The sequence below is a fragment of the Trichoplusia ni genome, chromosome 7 (assembly GCF_003590095.1).
Source record: "Trichoplusia ni isolate ovarian cell line Hi5 chromosome 7, tn1, whole genome shotgun sequence".
Taxonomy (NCBI): domain Eukaryota; kingdom Metazoa; phylum Arthropoda; class Insecta; order Lepidoptera; family Noctuidae; genus Trichoplusia; species Trichoplusia ni.
In genome coordinates, this window is record NC_039484.1 from 13931003 (window position 1) to 13954024 (window position 23022).

At 33.6% G+C, this 23022-nt stretch overlaps 1 protein-coding gene across 1 annotated transcript in view; it reads left to right on the plus strand.

Moving 5' to 3' along the window:
• The window catches only part of LOC113496172 (probable cationic amino acid transporter), a 138364-nt gene that overhangs the window by 92186 nt on the left and 23156 nt on the right, over nucleotides 1–23022 (plus strand). Inside the window, exons 7-9 of the mRNA XM_026875308.1 lie at nucleotides 2707–2915; nucleotides 6974–7145; nucleotides 20629–20812. Coding sequence (XP_026731109.1) covers nucleotides 2707–2915; nucleotides 6974–7145; nucleotides 20629–20812 — 565 coding nt within the window. The remainder of the gene's footprint in view (nucleotides 1–2706; nucleotides 2916–6973; nucleotides 7146–20628; nucleotides 20813–23022) is intronic.

The following is a 23022-nucleotide window of genomic DNA, read 5'->3' on the forward strand; positions in this document are numbered from 1 at the left end:
TACTGTGAAGAAATGTTTGGTTTCATAACCGTGCCAGTTTTAATTTCTTCACAACCAAACGAACAATAACACTGTTTGGTCGATAAGCTACCATAGCGAGGCATTATTCAAATGGAAACGTGTGCAAACTGTGATTACTCAAAGTTTTAATAAATTATTTTGTTTAAATTTCTTATGAAATATCGATTTAAGCCCAATCACGACAAATCTATGTATATCTATACTAATATATAAAGCTGAAGAGTTTGTTTGTTTGAACGCGCTAATCTCAGGAACTAGTGGTTCAAATTGAAAAAATATTTTTGCGTTGAATAGACCATTCATCGACTAAGGTTTTAGGCCATAAACCATCACGCTGCGACTAATATGAGCAAATATACAATGGAAAATATGAAAAAAACAGGGCAGGTATAAATCATAACTTATATCTTCAAACCACGCAGACGAAGTCGCGAGGAACAGCTAGTTATTTATAAAACAATATTCAAAAGTCTTAAGAACGGTACCGCCTCTTCAGGGGACGTCATTAAATCAAAGTTTAATTTCGTGAGTGTTGCTACGTCCGCGCTTTTGACCAATTTGCTTATTTCCCTTTTGCCTCATTCTTTACACGAGAGTTACGTAGTAAAATACCCTCGTTTTCAAGATACCTATTTAAACATTCCAATCATATGAACTTAGTATTTTACCCCTGCAAACGCGAATTCTAAATCGCATTAAAACACATTTCAATAGCGAAGTATCAGAGCTGACCTTTATAATTGCAACCGCTCTCCCTGACTGCATAATTCAACCGAAACATAAAATGAATGTGTGGTAAATTGAGGCGAAAATTCTAATCACATTGTACCCGGAAACCTCAAAGTACTGTCAAAACTAACACCTGACGCTTTGACATCAGTTGTAAATCGTTTTCACACGGACGCTTGCATGAAACCCGAGGCAACGCCGGAGTGCGGTAAGCTGGTCAATGTAATGAACCCTTTTGACGGGACAAAATTAAATCGACAAAGCGCAGTGTCATGTAACTGTGGGACTGAGTACATACGGAACCCGTACGAATACAAGTGACGACACACAGACACACGAAAACACAATATGTGTAATACATGGTGCGTATAATTAATTCCATTCATTGATGTTTTGTGAATTTCATTTACACATACATAAACATGGTGGTACATTTAGGTTATAAAAGAAAGTAAATAGATAAATATAAGACCTATTTAACCAACACATATGTATTTATTACGGTTGGAAAGAACATTGTCTCTTAACTGTATTCCAAGTATTAAAAACATTATTTTGGATATCCCGGAATTTTGTGTAGGTACATCTTTCAGAAATGATTCGAGAATTTTTACTTATGTCATCATAAAATTTTAATTTTTTTAATAACCCATTTCAAGTTATTAATAGTAAACTGTGAGCTAAGTTGATTCATTAAAGCATAAAATAAAACGCTCCCAACTATGTTGTAATTTTTCATTATTTTCATCAGTTCGTTGATAGCTCCACTAACAAGCGTAGTGCTGGTCAAGGCTCAATTAGTCAAGTAAATAGTTATTAAGTAAATAAGCGATGAATGTCTGCAATGCAATCTTTAACAAAATGCTATAATGTCGTACTTATTTTTTTTCTAAAATATAATAGTTTCGAGCAAATAGTGCATCACAAAATTTTGGTGACCCGGATTCGGCTGTTGTTCAGTTTGTCTCGGGCGAATCTGCCCCTTATAAATATTCAAAATTAAAAGTAGTCGAAGTCGGGCGAATCGACTACTACAAACATTAAAAACAGCTTACAACAATACAAACAAAAAGAGAATCTAACTCTTTTTGAAATCGGTGTAAAATGCCGTTCAACGTAGTAATCGCGTGTTAGTTAATAATTATATAATTATTATAATTCACTTCAAACCTAATCTAGGGTTAAAATTTCACACAAGGCTGAACACCATTCTCCCGGTAATAATGGTTCCCTGTTTACAGCCTCCCGGCTCACACAATACTTATAATGACGTAATGATTGACCTAAATATTATCCCTAGAACCTTTTACTAAGAAGGATTTGCTCTATTGTAAATATATAATTATTTAGGTACTTTGAAAATCAAGGGACCGTTACCGAAACGGGTAAGCCCATCGTTTATTGAGCGATAGGGTTTTTATATACCTTTTTAGGTTTTTTTAATCTTTCGTTAAGCAAAGGCAGTGGTACGGGGCTTTTTACGTCTAAAAGCTGTATTTATCGAGATTTTTCTTATAAATAAAATATAAATTTCCTTAGCGATCCACAAAGAGGTTATAAATCAGGAGAAAAAAATCCTTTTTAGATATCATTAGGATCTATTGTAACTATAGCAGCTTTTCCACTGGTTTATACAATTTGAGTAGTCCTCAATCAACTGGGGTAAGATTAGCAGTGTTAGAAGTTCCATATGAGGGCACAGTATTCTGTCACAACCAAATATATGTCTAATTTAAGTACTAGTCAGTCAGAATCAGATCTGTTCATATTCATCAACAAGTGCGTTTAAATTACTCTAATACATTGAACCGAGAAGACAAAATCACGACACTTTTAAAAAGTAAAAAACAGAATAACATTCCGATTAACATTCTGAACGTTTCCTATTTTAATATTAAGTGACACCGTTCAAGCCTTTATAACAAACCCTAATTTAGTTTTTTTTTTCTTTACCAGGCAAACCACCGGACTTCTTGGCATTCGGCATCACCCTTTTCATGATGTTTGTATTGGTCGCTGGGGTGAAGAAATCATTGTTCTTCAACAACCTGCTGAACGCCATCAACCTCAGCGTCTGGGTCTTCATAATGACTGCCGGCTTATTCTACATAGATTTCACTAATTGGACTGAACACAAAGGATTTTTACCATACGGATGGAGTGGGGTAAGTTACCTTAACCGGTTTAATTTCTAGCCTTTAGCCGTACGCAAGTACCTGCAAATAGTTTATGAACACTATCTACCTGATTCAAAAGATTTTTTAATAAAAATGTACAACAATATCTTTGACCTTTACATCTGCCCCATTATTTCTGAAAACTTACTGAACAATACCGTAGATATCTTTGGCAATTTTTAACTTTCGTTGCTGTTATGGATATCTCAAAGGCGAACTTATATAAAATTAATATTATTCATTTTACGTAAAAATTACAACTGTTCCAGATAAACTAAAAAATAGAAAATATTCACAGCAATATTGGTTATTATAATAGGTAATGTACCTATTTAAGAAACGACTTGGAAATTTTGAAATAGGTATAACTTACAGGAACAAATAAAGATTTGAAACATTTACATTAATCTTCATTTTTATGTACTCAAAAACAAAAAAAACCCTACCCTTCAACAGCGTATCTCGGAGTTAATCATTTCACACTGATTAATTAACTCTGTCAAGTTAAAATTAAAAGCATTAATATACATACATGTCATATTGTTTAGAAACTGTCTTTAGGCTCAAGCCTCTGCGAAGGTAGGCATAAATTTGTGAAGACATAATTGGGTATAGAAAGCACTTTCATTACAATTACTCAGGTAAATAAGATATGGGATCCTGGAGGAAACATTGTCGTTATATTCCATACAAAGTTCTATTGTAAAATTTATAAATGAGTTATTTTTTTAGAATCTCTTCAATTTTATGTTTGAGAGAAATGAATATGAAACCTTTTTAAAAAGATATGACATATATTTAGGTGCTAAGCGAAGGAACATTAATCCTAAGTCACAGCTATAAATGATTTGACAAGATTCTTCATATACAAACTATATTTCGAAATACAAAAAGAAACTTATCCATAGTTTATTTCTATTTAAATTTTGCAAGAAATAGGACAGACGTGATTGCTTAATAGAAACAGAGTTACTAGACTAGATTTATCTTCCACACACTATATTTAAAGTCGGTCACTAGTAGCCTAAAATATTCCTACTCTAGTCTAAAACCAAACGAAGGTATAACGTATCACGTTCTGAGTTTAGGTCACCTCAATTCGCTAGACCGAACTGGATCTGAGTTTCATTCATTCCTATTTTCAATCATCTCCGCGGTGGTAAAAGCAGAGATTAATTTTACTTCTCTCCGAAGAGTGCTGAATGAAACAAATGCTGTCTATTTTAAACAGGGCTTTTGGAAAATCTATACTCTATACTAATATATAAAGCTGAAGAGTTTGTTTGTTAGAACGCGCTAATCTCAGGAACTACTGGTCCAAATTGAAAAATTATTTTTGTGTTGAATAGACCATTCATCGAGGAAGGCTTTAGGCTATAAACCATCACGATGCGACTAATAGTAGCGAAGATACAATGGAAAATAAAAAAAAAACAGGGCGGGTATAAATCATAACTTATATTTTCTACCCACGTGGACGAAGTCGCGGGCAACAGCTAGTAAATAATAATAACATATACAGGCTTCCTTACCTGCTTTGATGAAAGCCTTAGACTGTAGGGGAAGGTGGGGTAAGACGGGGACCTTAAGGTATTTCATAAATAAAACCCATCTTTTTTAATTGCACAACGTAGGAACTTTTATTAATTAAATAATCAGTCTTTCTTCTTTTAATAACAATCAGTCAAAACAAAAAAAAATAAGTTCTTCTCATAAAAATATAAACTTTTAAAAAATAACTGAATCACCCCATCTTACCCCACCTATAGGGTAAGATGGGGTATACCCCTGGGGTAAGATGGGGTATAGACTATTTAAGCGCCGTCATCTTCACAAACCGGGCAGATATGTTCAGCTTCGTCATCGCTGTCTTCCACTCCTGCACAGACACAATGCGCTCACTTGCCTCAAGTACGATAAGTGATACAAGTATGATAATCGGAATACAAGCCGCGACAGTATAGACATTCTGTATCTTCTTCTTCTGTGCCTTTTCGCTTTTTCGGTTTTTCAAGTTCTCTTTATTGTTATTTTTGTCATTTACTTTTTGTTTGTTACATGTGGTTTTAGTTTCTACCTATTTTAGTTTTCCTCTCATTCTTTTTTATATAGAAAAGCAGTAATAATAGCTGCTTTTCCCCTTCTTCGAACTTGTCTTGGTCTTTTTTCGGCGAATCGCGAATGAGGCATTAACTTTTTCGGGCTAACCAGATGGAATGCATCATTATCTATATAATCATTTACTGTTGCCTGCTTGAGACATGAGGTTGAAGCAGTTGGTGGAGGTGGAGAGTTTGCTAAATGATTTACGGCGGTGTAGCCATTTAAGCATCAGGAAATGACAACATTACTGTTTTTGGAACTGTACTATAAAAAAATAGTTAATGTTGAATGCAATCTCAATACAAACTGAATAACAACTCAGCGGATAAGATCGGGTACCTACCCCGTCTTGCCCCACATAAGTGTCCCATCTTTCCCAAACTGGACTTAAAAGTTGTATTGAATTTTTAGAGGTTATAAATCAAAAGAAACCGGCATGAATTAATGAGTTTACAATAGTAAAATAAATACAAATTAACAAAAAAAATATGTCACACATTATGTTTATCATACATTATAACAGTCATGCACTTTATATGCTTCAATAATTAGATAAAACCACTTCAAATTTTAAAAATGTACTTACCATGAAGAATCGTGCGCTCCTTCGAACAAACTTTTTGCGACTCTAACAAGTACTGATAAATACGACTAGATGGCGTCAAAATAACTTTTCAATTAATACTGTATTATATATTTTTGGAGGGTCCCCATCTTACCTCGCTACCCCGTCTTACCCCACCTTCCCATACACTATTAAATATAAATCTTATTATATTCGTTCTAAAGTTAGAAACCTATTCATTCGAATAGTATCTTCCCAAAAATAAAATGTAGGTGCATTGTTTTTCGCGGTAATAATTTTTGATACATAAAGACAATAAAAACAAAGCTCTTATCCATAGTACATTGAAGTTATTATCCAATACCACAAGAAATGCACAACACGACTTAAAAATAAACGTGAAAAATAGAAACAGGAGCAAAATCGAATTAACTCTTAAGCTGTCATTTAGCCGTCCTTTAAGAGAGGATACGGGAATGGAATAAAACTAGTCTGAAACTTAATACAGTATTATTGCGTTAGTTGAAACTCGGTGTAAAGCATATTAAATCTTTCCTTGAAAATATGCAACGGGTTATATTAAAACGAATATTATATTTTATGAATAGTCTGATGTGAAGTGACAAAATGAATAGCGTTTCGAAATTCTGAATATTTCTCGTAACAAAGGCTTTTTGCGACGTTTATTAGTTGGAAGGGATTATTAACTAGGGACTATAAATAACATGTAATAATGTGTGATATGACATGAAAATACGAATTTCTTTTAGTTGACTATAAGCTGCGTTGTTGTTCGTTTCGTATTTGTAGCGGAACTCAAAATAAATTGAAGTAACATTGTGTAATTAGCCTAACATCTGTGAAGATTATTAAATTTAGTTTTTCTCTGCAAGAAAAACTAAATTTAATAATATTATTTATTAGATATTATATAGTAAATAATATTTATAAAATATTATTTACTACCTAAACTGTACACAGTTTTAGGTAGTAAATAATATTTTGAAAAGCAATATTAAGGCAACATAAATTCCTAAAGGAAGAATCTGAGTGGTTCCTTGTAATATCTTTGCTGTTTTTGTTCATACACACATATCTATTCCATAAAGAATTTGTCAACGCTGTGACCCTTTTGCATAACAATTCCAATTTAGATAACAGCCACAATGTCCTCTTCCCATTAATGCGTAGGATAAAAAGTGAAATTTATTTCTCTCTGACCTCAGTTATAAGTTAATTAATTCAATTTCAACTATTTTTAGGTAACTGAGTTGACCTTTAACCAACGCTAGCCATAAACTACAACTAACAAAGTTAATCTTAAGCAAGTAGAATTATTTCGTGAACAACTGTTTTCATTTGTTTCCTTGTTATCCAGGTGTTCAGTGGAGCGGCGACCTGCTTCTACGCCTTCATTGGGTTTGACATCATCGCGACCACAGGCGAGGAGGCGAACAACCCAAAGCGATCCATCCCATTGGCCATCGTCAACAGCCTCGGCATCATTCTCATTGCTTACGTGTCAACCTCCATGGTCCTGACTCTTGTGGGTAAGTACATTCAATAAAGGTTCTTTGAAGGAGTCTATAACAATGTAGTGTAAGAATGGTGCATCAGGTAAGTATGGTTCATGGGTAGAGTTTAATTTACCAAGAGATACATGTCACTAATAGTTGATGAATTTGAAAAGAAATAAAAAATGTCATATCATTTATGATGTAGCTCTGATGAGCACATGTACCTTCTCTTATGGGATAGGCATGAACAACGCTAGTTTCACTAAGTTCAGATTCAAATAGTTTAAATTAGTTTCTGCTCTATTTTTTGGGTAACGCCTTAAAACAACGTAGAAGAAAGAAAATGAGAAAAAATCTTACACTGATGTCTAGGTGACTTCTAGTAAATCCTCATTCGTGATAAGAGGTTTCAGCCTTGCATTAGGTCGGGTGGATATTTTAGGATTATTACATCCACGCATCTAGCCCGAACTACCTTTTTCAGCTCATCCATTTGCCGAAATTTATTCTGTGTGTGGACCTTTGTCTATTCGACTGTACGGGTCTAAACTTTTAGGATTTATTTTTTATACTTTGACCAGCATTCTGAAGTCCGGACCATGTTATCACATAACACACAACGAGCACATACCCTTTATTTTACGTAAACGGACTTTTTCATTCTGTAGATTTTAATCCCCTTGATGGTGGACTGTTTATCCTAAAAAAACGTAAAAAGAAAGCATGGGGTTCGGTATCCAATTCCCCGTAGTGCCAAACATGTATTTTAGTTTAACGATACCCTATATCAACGGGTTTTTGTGAAACTAATACCTTTCATTCATGAAAATAACTAGATTTTTTCTCGTGGTTAGTGCATGTTTATTCTTTTTTCTCCTTTCGAATTTTAATTACAATCACCAACCTAATCTATGAATGAAATAATGGGATTGCTATTTATGATAGAGACATGGATGATAAATTTAGAAAAGGTTTTAACAAAAATTGAAATTGAATGCACAAGATATATTTACATATTGTGATTTTAGTGAAACAATAGAATATCTACTAACATTCTACCTCAAATGGAAACTAAAAATGATTTTAAAGACAAACAGAACAGTTCTTGAAGGAAGAAACTGTAAAGCGGTCTAAAGTATTGACGGCATGGATTCCCTTGTGATAGCATTCAAGTAGCGCTTACCGTATTTGTAGAACAACTTAGTTTCCTCGAACAGTCTACGAATCGGAATTGAATAAAATTGCAAACGATTTATGTAACATGCATTCGTTATTTTTTTATATTTGAAATACGACTATCAGAAAACTACATGATATGTAACTTTAAAAATGTTGACAATTAGAAAATATTGGTGATTTCAACTTACTCGTAATATTATGATTTTTTCATCACGACGCTCAATTTGCCGACTGAATAACTCAGTCTTTAAAACTCAATTTTCGAACGAATACATTTTGTAGCTATTGTGATACTGGATTCAAAATTATGACGTCATTCTATTTGACCTGAGTGCAGTTATGCTAGGCTAACAGGTCATGTTACTAATTGTGCTGCCTAATCCAAGTTACCTTAATGGGGTTGTCTGTAGTAACCAATAAATACAAAGAGGGTTAGGTCACAATGTCTTAGTTACAATAAATATTGATGATATGTTTCATCTTGAAATTTGAATTCAGAAGGATTTGCATCTTGTTACGACTAGTAGAAATGAGTTCTTTTTTAAGTTATTTATGGTATGCGCGTTTATATGAATCGCCTGACTAGTTTCGGACCTTACTGGAGTACATAACCATGAGCTGATGCTTGATGAACTGATGTTGTTTTGGTTGTGCTCCAAAGGCTATATTTCTCTAAGCGAACTTTGGTACGGGATTGACATCCGACATCCATCTTCTGAAGCAAGATTGTTCGCGTCTAAGCAGAAAATGCTTGAAGAATTCCATTTCGTTTAAACAAAAAAACTAAAAAACGCTTCTAGAAAAGGTAGCAGGGTTCGATGTGATAAATTGACTTAAATAAATGAAACCTAACAGACCTAACGAGTCATTATAAATTCCGTACCTTTAGTGAGGTACTAAAAATTCTATGCAATTTAAAACGAGCGTCTATGAGATTCTTGAAAGAAATCGATGAAAAATGCACGTAATGTTCGATCGGCATTCGTGTCCTGGTATTCCTGGAGTGCCTGAACGATTAACAAAGGTACTCCATTATTGCACTAATGGATTACTGCAAGAACACAGTACCGTTACGTGAACATTTCACATGTTTCACTGTTCATTTTTAAGTGGCAATGTCCTGCATTTTTAACTGGCAGTGCGAACTGTGAGGTGTCGCATTTCTTTCTCTTTTATTCTCATGATTCCATAGCCAAAGGGTTAAATGGGATTCTTTTCCTAAGCTCTGTCCACTCGCTGTCTTCCATTAAGAGAAATAGACACTTTTAAATGAAGTAATTCGTTTTTCAGTACAAGAAATATCCCGGAGGCTCGAACACAGTATAAAAGATTTCATGCCAGTTTGCTACTTGGCTATTTATTTTGTTCTCAGTATAAATGAAATATACGCAAAAAAATACGGAATAACCTACGATCAAAACTGTGAAGCAGATTTGTTTATAGAATTAATAGCCATAAACATTTTCATATATATACCTAAAATAGTTTGTAGCGATTAGACGATGGCTAGTTTAATGTAACTATACTGAATATAACGCTAAGTCCGTATACTCAAACGGATACATCAGGCATAACCGATGTTCGATAGCATAAGCCATAAGGCATAATAAAGACCCGTTCACCCACAAAATGCTCACCCCAGTATTATGAAAAGGTTAAGCTCGTAATATTAGTACAGTTATATAATCGGATCCCGTGTTATACGGCTGGCATACAAATTTGTATTTCGACGGATGACGTTACTTTTCACCATGATATAGAGGTAAAACTGCCCAAAGATTGATTAAAAAATGCTTAGCTACTTAATTGGTTATTATTGACTAAAGAGCATCCTATTAAAAATATTGTACCACTTTATAAAAAAAAACTAAATAACATAAAAGATTTCAAGTAAAAACGAAAATTGAATAAAAAAAGTCACTCCGTAACCTCTAAAAATATTCCCCTCAACAAACATTGTTGACTAAGTTTCTCAAATAAAACATTTGGGCTTGAAACGAAAAACAGAAATATTAACACGAAACGAATTCCGTTTTCATATTCACATTCGTAAAACATTTTTAGTTCACAGCTCTGCTTCACACGTTGAATCGCTCTGCAGTTAACGACTAAACTTGGTTATTTCGACCTAATTCCACTTAATTTTTTATTTAATTTTTGCCTCTTTTCAACGTAATCCTCTTTGCCTTTTTATTTGAAAGAAAAAAGACATTAAGCTTGATGAAAAATGCACTATTGTATTATGTTCTTTCCTCATTTAGAAGTAAAATACTGATGAAAGATAAACATATATTTTGGTTTGTGATAAAGTTAAATTTAAGTATAGATAAAAAAAAATTACGAACATGGGAATGATTTTTGAATGCGGCTTGCCATGCTAAAATGAATAACGCAAATTGGTGTTAAATAACAAGAAAATTAGAAATATGTTTTGGCTTCATTGTAGGTACTCTCATATCTATAGAGAATGCATATGAAAAAAAAATTGGGTCTTACAGAATTGCTTTGTTGAAGCAGCAATTTCATTTTTTTAATATATCCCTTGCAAGCCATCCTAGATTGAAACAAACTAACAAACATACTATACAAACATGTAGAAACAAAAGGATATCAACAATATCAAAACAACGCCAAGTGCACATTGTATTTCCACAAAGAAAACAAAAAGTTTTTCAATTCGCACAGTATTTAATTTGTTTAAACTGTGAACGTTGGTAGCTGGCACAAAAGAACAAAATTAGTATTCCATCTATAAAAGAGCATCGACCGAGGAAAGTTGTTGCGTCTGACACTTCAGATATTAAATTGAATTATAATTCTAGTAGCTAGGAGTCCCGAGGGAAGCCGGCTGCGGAAACGAGTATCGTTATAACAATGTTCATGCACTGATCGATACACTTTGTAGTACAGAACTGGGGTGTCTGAGGTAACTTATACGACTGAATGTTATTTCAAAATCCAGCCGAGTGATAATTGGACATGTAGCCAGGGTTTATAGAAAACAGTTCATAAATATTCCCTAATTTTTATTTTCGTTTATGTTTGATAACGTTGCTTCGTACCAAAATTCAAGATTTGAAGTTCACAGAAATGTTTTGCAGGTTTTGATACTCTTTCGAGTGTTTTAGCAGAGAGTAGACCTAAGTATTGAATATAAATTTCAAATTTATACCTCCACGCGTTTCTTAGAAAATGGTCCTTGACAGATAGACGGAAAGTCTCACAACAAAGTGATCCTGTAAAAAATCTGTTTTTTTTCTTTCTATAAAAGAAACAAAGAATTCTCGTTCGTGAATAATCGGTACTGTTGCAATATTCAATTTTTAAATTCGATACAAAATCAGAAATTTTTTAAAGCCATTAGTGAAATTTTATGCATCAAAGAGATTATGTAACTAGCATGGCTTTTAAAGGATTAATAAAGCAGAGAGTGATAATGGAACACGGTAAGTATTATGGCTGATGCACAACTTTTATTTACGTTAATTAAAATATGTAAAAACTTTACTGCAGTCACAAAGAAGGAAAGGTGTGATTAAAAAAATGTTACTTAAATATAGGAAGGAAGAGAAATCGTGCTGAATTAATACTTTTGGTCAGCTTTCCACCTCTTTTTGTTTTCGTGCCAACAGGGTAGGACTTCAAATTTAATTCGCCCAGATTTTATGATCACTAATTGTATCTCTATTAGATTCCACATTTAACTGCTATTATTAATGATATCAAACATAGAAAATCAATGCGTCCTTTTTGGGAATGAACTAACATATGAATGGTTTTATCAATTTATATTTACTTAGATGAATCGTGGAACCTAATTCTAATTCCTAAACAGCTAGGTGTAGAAAAATAGAAAAGAAATACTATCTTATAATAACTCATTGGCTATATTTGAAAGACGCATACCTACTAAGTTTTAATCATCTAATTTAGAACACTATTGCTTTAGAAACTACTTTTCCTTCAAATTACCAAAAAGTTTCTATACCCGACTATAATGGATAAGAGACCCGCATAATCTACGTCTATAGCCACAATAGTTTAGCAGTAACTTGATAATGTCTGTCAATCAACTGTTTATCCCTCTATTCAACTGACGCAAGAATTAAGAACGAAGAAGAAATACCATACAAAGTGTCGTACTTCTTAACTTGAATAACTTTTACGTTTGATGACAAAATGCTCTTTAAACCGAAAACTAAACGTTCATAGTAAACGCAGTAGAGTTAACGATTTTTTAGGAACATAATCTCTTTTTAATAAATTTTGTGCAGGTACGCCTTTTCTTCTTATTTTTTGTAATGTAAATTTTAACTTCCTTATAAGGTACAGACATTGTCAAAATCAGCTACAATATTTTATGTATTTTTTTCCTTAAAATTGACAAACCATTCAGTTTTCCATTTCTAAGTAATCCTTCACTAATTTCCCCTTTTTAACTTAGTTTTATAAAACACTTCTCATACCAAATAATAAGACGTACATTTACCATAAAGATTGCTATTCGAATACCAATAAAAGCAAGAAAGGCATTTTATTACAGTAACTACCGAGAAATTGATTTGATTTGCGTTGAGATACGAACATCGGCAACACATTGCAGTCGGAAGCAGTGAAGCAAATTATTTGGTCGCGTACAACAATTTACAGTGGGAAATTGCAAAGCAATATATTTTACCCATCTTTGAAATTTAAAAAGACAAATTCATTTGAAGATGCGGTTTTTTGCCGACGTGTCTGAAGTTGCTTTTAGCATTTTTTTACAGTGTTTTCTAGAAATAAGCACCGTTTGAGCATTAATCACAATAATCACCACGTAAGCTTATTTCGGGTTGGCGATTTGACATTCGAATATTTGGAAATAAGGTTCATTCATGATATCTTCTTCACGTTTGTCATTGGACTTGGAATATTTAGAAATATAATAACACTTATATTCTATAAATAAATTTTGAAAGTCTTTAGGAAATTAATTTAAGAAATTATTACTTTCCTGTCTTGGAGATCGAACCTACACTCTAGTTATATTTCGATAATAATACTCCAAACAAAATTGCCACTTCATCATCACTGTTCTACAACCGGACAAAGTTGTAAAACTCTTACACCGACATTGGGATTTAAAAATACATTTATATTTTCTTCAGAAATCGAAATGCAAAAGTAAGAAACTCAATTCAAAAGTTAATCAATCAAGCGGCAACCGTATTCCAGACGATTTCATGTTGTATACATCAAAGGTAATTCATTCCATTTAGCGATTTTCTTCGATAAGTAAAAACTAGTGTTCAAGGTTTTGTAAAAAAAAAGTAGAGTTCTTTCCTCAGGAATATTTTTTCGAATTCAGTTGGACTGGTACACGGAATCACGGGGAATAGTTCCACAAAGCTTTCTCTCGTTTCTGAAAAAAATATCAATGTGAAATAAGCAGTTTTCGAGAAACTCAGACTTATGTACCTAATATTGTATTAGTAAACAATATTTTAACTAAGGAGAGCGTCATCTTTGAGGTTACAATTCTTGACCAAATATTTCCACCTGTAAGTAATTTTTATTATTTTTAACGTTATAGACATTTCTATTATTTTAATTCAATATGAAGGTGTAATAGAAGTCCCTAGCCAGAACTAATATAAAAATCGTTTTACAAGAACACATTTCGCAATGAACTAAAAAAAAAAATTAGAACCAAAAGTATCTGAAACAAATTAAGATCCGAAATTTATCTCAGATCTGTAACCGAAACTCAAGAAGTAATATTATGCATTAATTTTCTAGAGAATTTTATCCCTTGCTCACCACATGAGTAAGATTTCTATATACAAATAGATACATGGTACCACAACGGGCGGTCTTTTCGCTAAGAGCAGGCCTATGTTGCAGCTAATTTTTGTTTGTCATTCACACCAGCATATAAATGATATTCACAATAGCGTTAACGTCAAAAGATGCTGACAAATGGAAATCTAACAAAAAAACATCACGTATTCTCTATTTAAACATTTCCACAAAATACTATGAAATGACCAATAATTTAAAATACATTTTCAGTAAAGTAAGCAGATTCACAATCGGCTTTCGAATATGGCAATATTGGCAATGTTGATTAAAGTAAAGTAACTTTAAATAACAAGCGATGCGTGAATTTTCCATTCTGTCTTTCAATTTTATTGTAAGTTTTCTCTCAAAGGAAATATAAAACATTTTAAAGTGTAATCTTTTTATTGTATCTTGTTATGAACTGAACACAAATGTTCAAAAAAATTACACTTGATAAGTATTCGAGAATTATACTTGACCCAAATGAGAATATATGTGTTGTTTCTAAATATTCTAGGCGACAACAGGTGCAAGATTTCACATTATTAGGTGTGGCAATATGGGTACAATAATATTGGTCTCGAAATACACAGGCGTAATATTGGTCGCTCATGCAAGTTCAGCCCTATCATAAGTTTACATTTCGTACCTTTCATTTCACTTCATTCGAAATATTCACTTCATTTTCCAAATGTGTGAAAATCAAAACCTTAAGATAGACAGTAGAGACAGTATATTAATTTTAATTAATTCATTCATTTTCATTTTTCTAGATTTATATAATTCACTTGTCTTGAGTGCAGGGGATTTGAACACACGTATTCGTGATATCAACTTCGCTTTCGATCAACGTCCGTTAGGACAACTCCTTGTATTTTCCCAACGCGATTCCCTTCAGAAACTAGAATAATAAGAAACTTACTCAGAGATTATTATTTTTTGTTCAGGTAGGTCTTAAATTAAATATCTCATTTTTAATTTCGTATATTGTAAAATGAAACACAGAATATTCTGCCGAAATAAAATGACTAAGCGAAACACAGGACATATTGAATCAAAATCCATATTTAATGCATCAAAGAGCCTGTGTAACCAAATGCATTGCTTTTAACGGATTAAGTCCGTAGTGCAAAGCTAATGGAACTCAATGGTATTATAACTGGTACAGTAATTATTACACCATATTCCATGTAAGTATTGTTGGGTGAATTTTGAATAATCACTCTATAAGTAATATTGCCCATTTGGATCCATCAAGCGTCGAATTGGCGTTTTCAGTAAAATGTATTTAGTTACCAAACATTGTAAATGTTTTGCTAGATATCAAGGTGGTGGTGGTAGAATTATGTCTTAATTTAATTCATTCAAATATACTCTAACGTGCTCAAGTCATGTTATTCATAATCGGAGAAAAGAAACTATGTGAAGAAACCTGGATTCAAAATCTCAAAATCTGGATCCCGCAGTTGGCAAACTTGGTGATAAATGCTATACTTCTCATCTCCATAAGGAGTCGCTCTTTGCCTGACAATAGGCCAATGTATAAGCTGTCAATTTCATTCCCACAGGTTTCACAAAATTTAATATTTCCATTTCAAAATTTTGTTCGTTTCGATTGATAAGTAGGTATATAAACAGGGGAAATGTTGTTATTCGTTTAGAATGTCGAAACGTGGTTTGCGATCATTCTCAGTAATGTTGGTGCGATGCATCCCTCGGTGGTGTACGTGCGATCTCTACTTTATTCAAACACGTTCAAACCATGCGCAAACCACTCGCCACATCGCGTATGTAATACACCGCACTCTGAATACCTATCTCTCGATAGAAACTGTCTTTGCCGTTAAATCCTAGTGGGATACAGATATCAGAATTTCGGAATGGGTTTGGTAAAGGTCGGTTTGTGTGTATTACGGATGATAGCAGACTATAGTTAGAGTACAAAGTGTCTGACAACAATGTTGTCGTTAGCGAACAATTATCGGAAATGTGGAGCATAAACGTAGATAAACGTGGTTCCGGTTTATGAGCGCATGGAACTATTGGGAGACGAATCGGAATCGGAATCCTTCGTGAACGAAAAAGGAGTTTTACTCTCTTGCGGCATCGCAAGCTTCAAAGACCGTAATAATTTTGGATAGGTATTTTTCCTCTGTTCCGTCTCAGTAAATTTATTGCGCTTGCCGGAACTTAGTAAGTTTAAATTTTGCTAACGTTAAACTCTACGTCACAAACCCCCCTCTTTAAGCAGTTTATCGCTACCAATTACTTGTTCAAATAAAGGTAAAAATCATCAAGTGATTTTTTTACAATTTGTCAGATGCACTAAATTGGTTTTTAACGAGTTTTTAGTCGAGGAAATCAAGCTGCAACCGATAGCAATACTCAGACGATACCTTAAACTTGTTCTATTTAAGTTGTCTGCTAGAGTAAACTCGATACTGTTGACAGCGGGTCGCTAGTTCAAGTGGAGTGGGGGCTTGTATGCCTTCGTGGAGTATACTCCTAGTTAACCCGCAATTACTCGAACGAAATAAACATCTTCGGTGAACGAGGGCTACGAGTATAATTCGTCGAACACGGATTGCTTGGGTGAAGCTTGTTAGACGTTGTACCCATTAAACGTTGATAGCTTGGCGTATATTTAACAAAAATCGTGTCTTATTTCAGAAATAGTAATCTAGATGAAATAGTAGAAAAAAATATGGTAGGTTTTTAGTAAGGGAGATATAAACGTTCAAGTTGCAAAGATACTTTTGATTGCTCTCTTGAAAAAAATGTCAGATGTTTTAATTCACAGTATCGCGTTGTGTTTTAATAAATACAAGAGCAAATGCTGTTCCCGTATTTTCAGCACACCTGGTGCAGTTCGAACAAATACCGCAAATGAAAAGTAAATTTTTATGCGCGTAGTATTAATAACTTGAGCAAACGTCGTTCTTTTCTCGCCCGCTGAGTCTAGCACATTTATTCAAAGTGCAATTCATAGCTCGATTTTGAAACCAAACTTTATAATAAAATGTGAGAAGTATTTTTAAATTTTTCCCCTACATGGTTCAAATGCTATATATTCTTGTCAAACGTTGTTCGTAAGTGTCGTTTTGTTAAAGAGCATTGCAAATGCTGTGTCTGTTCTTTGGGTGAAGTGAGCCTGTTTAGTTTGTTGGAGTCCAGCACATTTCTCTGTCGCTCCGAAATCAAAGAGAGAGAGAATTTCCATCAGTTGAGCCTGAATAGAGACAAAGTGACCTTTTGACAAAAACAAATGAAGCCGGTTGGTTGAAAAATGAGCGAGACTGATGTATCAGCATTTATGAAAAAATATTGTCATACATTTTTTCCGATCCCCATCAACATTAATGTTTATAAAGTTCTCACATGTTTACAAGAGATCTTCTCGTAAATTTATTGAATATTTTGCTTTATAGGAAGTTAGTAAGGTAAATAATTACGATGTGTGTATAAAACATATTTAAATGACGTCAGTATCTTGTTTGATGTCAAATATGTATAAAATATAGTCCAACATAGGATACAAGTATTTGAACAACATTTTTTTACTTTTTATAGCGCTTTTTGCCTCTTTTTGTCACCGTCCGAGCGATAGGAAACTTTTACGCGATAGCGAACAAAACAAAAAGAAATAACGACAAGCGACTTTTAAACGACTTTTTCTTTTCATTGGATATTGTTAAACGATTCTCTTTTACAGTTTCAAATGAAAAAATATGTAATCGTTCTGATATGTGTCGTTTTAAAAAATATGTTTATTTGACTCATTCTGGATGTAACGAATGAAAATATAGGTAGATACGAAAAACTAAAATTGTCCTTTTCTTTAGCAGAAGCATATTCAAACTTTGGACCACAAAAGTGAAATTTCTTATATATCCAAAATGTGCACAAAAAGAACAATGTTTTCAATCAAAATCAAAGTAATTCTTTGTATTCGACAGAACACAATACACTACCAGTTTTAATTAAAAAATATACAAATTTATTACAACTTATATTTTGTTCCATTTGTAAAGAACTGCACAATACAGTATACAATTACATATCCTGCATGTGTAAATGTCAAAATGAATATCATCTCGACTTTATTTCATTTTCATTTTTGAATTCCGATTGACGTAGTTGGCATTGCCAGTCAATACAATATGAAAATACAATATTCACATTCGAATTCCGAACTGTTATTTGGCAGCAATGTGACATACGTTGAACGGCAGATGAGCTTAATTAAAATTCTGAGCGTCGAAAGAGGAAATATCTTCAAATAAAAAAGGTTTCAACTCAGCTTTGGCTGTGTAATTAAAAACCATATAACGAATTCGTTTTATGATATTTGTGGCTTTTTTGGTGTTTGTTCGCACTTATTCAGATTTTACCGTGGTTTGATTTCTGATTTTTAGTTTTAGATCTGTTTTTTACTATTACAAGGACTCCATTGCCCGGCCCTTGTGTCGCCAAGATAAAAATAATGTAATTTATACATCTATCTATAAAGTAAAATACTGAATTGAAAGAAATGATACTATCTGCAATCATTCTCAATAAATGAGTCACATGTGTAGCGACGAGTGGGATAGATTTAAATGCGTACCGCAAAGCAAGACTTTATTGAAATTGAAGAGTTACATTTTGCTGTTAAAATAATGACAGATATATCGGAAGGAACTAGAAAGAAATACTATGAATTTTACTGGAAATTGAAAAAATACTTCATAAAATTTTACGGCCAAGAGTAGTGAATTTTTTTTCATAAAGCAGAATATTTTTTAAGTCTAAGGTATCTTAGATTTCATTCTGGGAAAGCGTTCCGCAAAGATAGGGGATGGTAACGTAAGAGTAAATATTTTATTCATATTGAACTTTATAGAGACGAAAGGTATCGTTTGTTGAGGAGCCTCTCTATTTAGAAAAAGACGAAACATTTTTTTGTGGAATAAAGATTTTTAACTCTAGAATCACTCTTTCTCGACTTTTTGTTTCAGCACAAAATGCAGAAAAGTAAAACTTTTTTAATGATTTATACTTTAACAAAGCCTGAAACCAGAACCCTAAAGATTGCTATAATCCAAAATTCCCACTGAGTTTAAATTCTAAGAAAACATCGAAGAAATCTTAAAGTTATTTGTTTTATTAAATTATTCTGGAGTCATTAATATTAAACCACAGCCAAAACTTTATGCCAAAATATTTCCTTCAAAATGTTTGTAACTAAAATAAATGTTGTGTAAACTTTTTGCGTTATTCGATTGTTTTAAGAGAGAAAATTCAAATCAAGATTATTCAAGAGTCGGATAGAAACTCATTGGAAAGAAAGAAGATAGAGTCGCGTTTGACATGAAGGCACTTCCTAGTCTTATCAGCAGCAGGATGACAGAATCTTTTTAAAAGATAATCCCTTTGATTAAAGTGCAAAGTCGCTTCATGTTATCAAAGAAACTTGCCTTCCCCAAGGCGACCTAAGACATCTTTGATACCACTTTAGTCTAAAAGTATTTTATGAAAACTGGAAAAATAGCTATCGCGATCGTACTGAGCTAGTAAGCTGAGCTCAACTTTTTATTCACCATTGAATGTTGCATTTCACTTAGATACCTTTAAAATGTATTTTACATAACCTTAAGCTTACCATTGATTCAGAGAAAGCTTAATCAGTCACGGAACATAGGCAAGTCGGTGAAAGTGGCTTTCGTGGTTTTCGTTTGAGCTGAAATATTGCACGCATGTGTATTTATTGAAGAAATTAGAGGCATATCTACGATTGAGGCTGGAAGTTAGTTATAGCATCCTTTTTAAAAAGAAAATCAGTCATCTGAATAGAATGGTCGTCATGTCACTTAGGGCAAGTTCTAAGGCAATGTAGAAGCACTTCCTCCTACTTTTATATATTCCTTGTGGCTAATATTAATCTTAAAGCGCTTTATTACTTCTCCTAAAATTGAAAATCATGCTTGTCAGGGATCTAATAAATTACGGCCAATAAAATAATGAATAAATTGTTAATCTTCTCATCATCTCTGGGGCATGCGAAGCCTGTTAACATTTTCCTTTCCATTAATCAAATAATTCTGTCTTAGAATTAAATAATTTGAAGCTATAGATAGTGTGTAGTTCAAAAGTAGCCTTTGAATATTTTTTTCTATTTTGTATTGCCTCAGCGATTGTTTATTTACGTGTAAATAAAAGATCGATCTTTGTTAGTTTTTATAAAGAACTTTTTCCAGGGAGTGACAGAAACAAAGACGTTGAAAATTATTCAGGGCATCTAAACGTCAATGAAGTTCTGCTTATTTAGTAAATAAACAAAACCATAACATTACTTATAAATTAATGTAACATTTTCAAGCCAGAAAGAGATATTCAAACTATAAGTTTCATAAAAAAAAAATCAGCAATCATTACTTCAATCCGTACCAATTCACACAACTTACTTTCCTAAAAACAAGTACATTCTAAAAAGCATCTTGTACAGACTGTCCTAACTTTCAAATTTGTTTGTCAACAGTTCCTTACGATGAGGTGGACACCGACTCAGCCCTCGTGCAGATGTTCGCGCATGTGAACGCGCCGACTTGCAAGTACATCGTGGCTATCGGGGCTCTCGCCGGGCTGACTGTCTCTATGTTTGGATCCATGTTCCCGATGCCGCGGGTCGTGTACGCTATGGCCCTCGATGGACTTATCTTCAGGTAAGTGGGTTTATTATGAAGCTTTCACAGAGAGGGGTGTTATAAGTTTGACGTGTCTCGTCTGACGTTTGACTGTCTGTCTGTGGTATCATAGCTCCGGAACAGACTAAGCGATTTAAATTTAGTTTGTTTTGTATTAAAGTCGAATTCTTAGACAAGTTTGATAGAAAGCGGTTGAGCCATAAAAACCTTGTAGTAGAACTAGGTAGGCAGTTGATCAAGAGCACAGATCCGAAAAACCGGATTTTCTTTTTCGTGGTCGGGAGTTTTGTTGTGAACGATCTCAGATTTTAAATGACAGTTTTACTGGACAGCCAATTTACCACGTACTCGCCATATGGTAAAGCAGTTTGTATAGAAGTAGAGGTCCTGGACAGTTAGTTTGTTGCTACTGATTTATAAGAAGTAATGAAATGGGTCGTATCGGTTAACTTAACAGATGAACAAATCAACATAACCGGTAAGAAATAAACGCTGACAAGACTTCAGAAAGAGCTTAAATAAAAAAAAAAACAATTTTGCTCATGAGCCCTTATCGATAAAAGGCTTCTATAATCGCAATTTCTCGTTGAATAACAACTAACTCCGATCGCGCAGATACTGCCAATAGAGTGACAAATTACAGCTCTCTGCAGCGGTATATTCCAACGTCGATGCGATTCTAAAGCAATCGTCTCAATAACGAACGCACAGGTGTTGCTTCGTCGGGCAAAAATCTTTAGATCCTCATATTTTCTGTACCAATGCTTTTAACTCGAGTATTCCTTTGCATCTTGCATCGGAGTTTGTATTCGAATAGTTTTAAATAAACTTGGCGATACTGGAGTTGGGTTAAAATGTAAGCTTTTGTTAGATTTTCCTTTATAATACATACTTAATATTATAAAGCTGACTCAGCTTGGGTTTATTTGTTTTTTTAAACGTGCTTATCTCGGGAGCTCCGGGCTCGGTTAGAAACAAAGATTTTAGTGCTAGATAGCCCATTTATCGAGCGTAGTATAGGATAAATAGTAATATGAAAAACATTATATTGACTCAATAGTACTTTTCCTCTTTATTTGACTACATAAACTAAGTCCATATATCCAATCCGAATCTTTTTGTGCTTTGCCTTTTTTCCAAGTTACGTTGACAGCCTACAGGTTTCTGTTCTAAAGCAACGCTTACGGTCCCACTCCATAGTCATACATTTTTAATGTAAAAGAGTCATCATCATCATCTCAGCCTATAGCCGTCCACTGCTGGACATAAGCCTCCCCATACGTTTTCCAGCGCGATCGGAGAAAGGAGTGGAGAAAAAAGAGTATCCCACATCAATTTTTAGGTACTTAGAAATTTTAATGACTAGACAGTTATTACCTTTTTTTAAAAGTCACACGATTCGAACATTTCAGCTCTTTGTTACTTCACAAAAGTAACTTTTATATTAAACGTTGTCAAGTAACAACAACATAAAATGTACAGCGAACACTTCAAATGATCTCTCATTCTATTGATCTGAAAGATACTTCAAACGTAAACGAACCTTGGGACGACTTCGTAATTCAATTGTTTTCTCCGTAGCCTTATTAAATACAAAATTACTGTAAAAGATTGCAAAGAGTTGCTTCGAAATCTATATAAGGTAAATCAAACGACGTATTTTTGTAGGAGAGGCTTATTACTGTTAAAACTCTCGTGAAGTGATTTCTTTATACAGTTGACTGAATTGTAATTATCGGTCGCCAGACTAGTTTCGGTCCCAACCGGGTACACGGCGATGGGTTCGTCAGTGGATGAGTCGAGAAATATAATATAAATATAAACACACATTGGTTGAAATAACGTATAATTTTCTGAAATTGACAAAAAAAAGACAATGCCAAACGACCGTAATTCTAATTACTATTTCAAATCATAAAAGCTATGCGGAAAATGTACAGACGCCCGTACAACGTTTACGCTAATTTATGAACATTGTTATCTGATGCAACATCACACAGCTCTATCCTTTTAAAACTCACTTAAAATTGTTTGATGGGACTGAAACCCGACCACAATAAAGTTTGAGATAATTTAACTTAAAAGAGTTATCGTGTACTGAATCCGACGTTTTCCACTTTATGCACTAAAGTACGACTTAACAGCGTAACTATATAATGCTAATAAAAGTGCACCACACAAAGAGTATAAAAATCCACAATGTAAATGGGAACGTCGGTGTCCGCAGA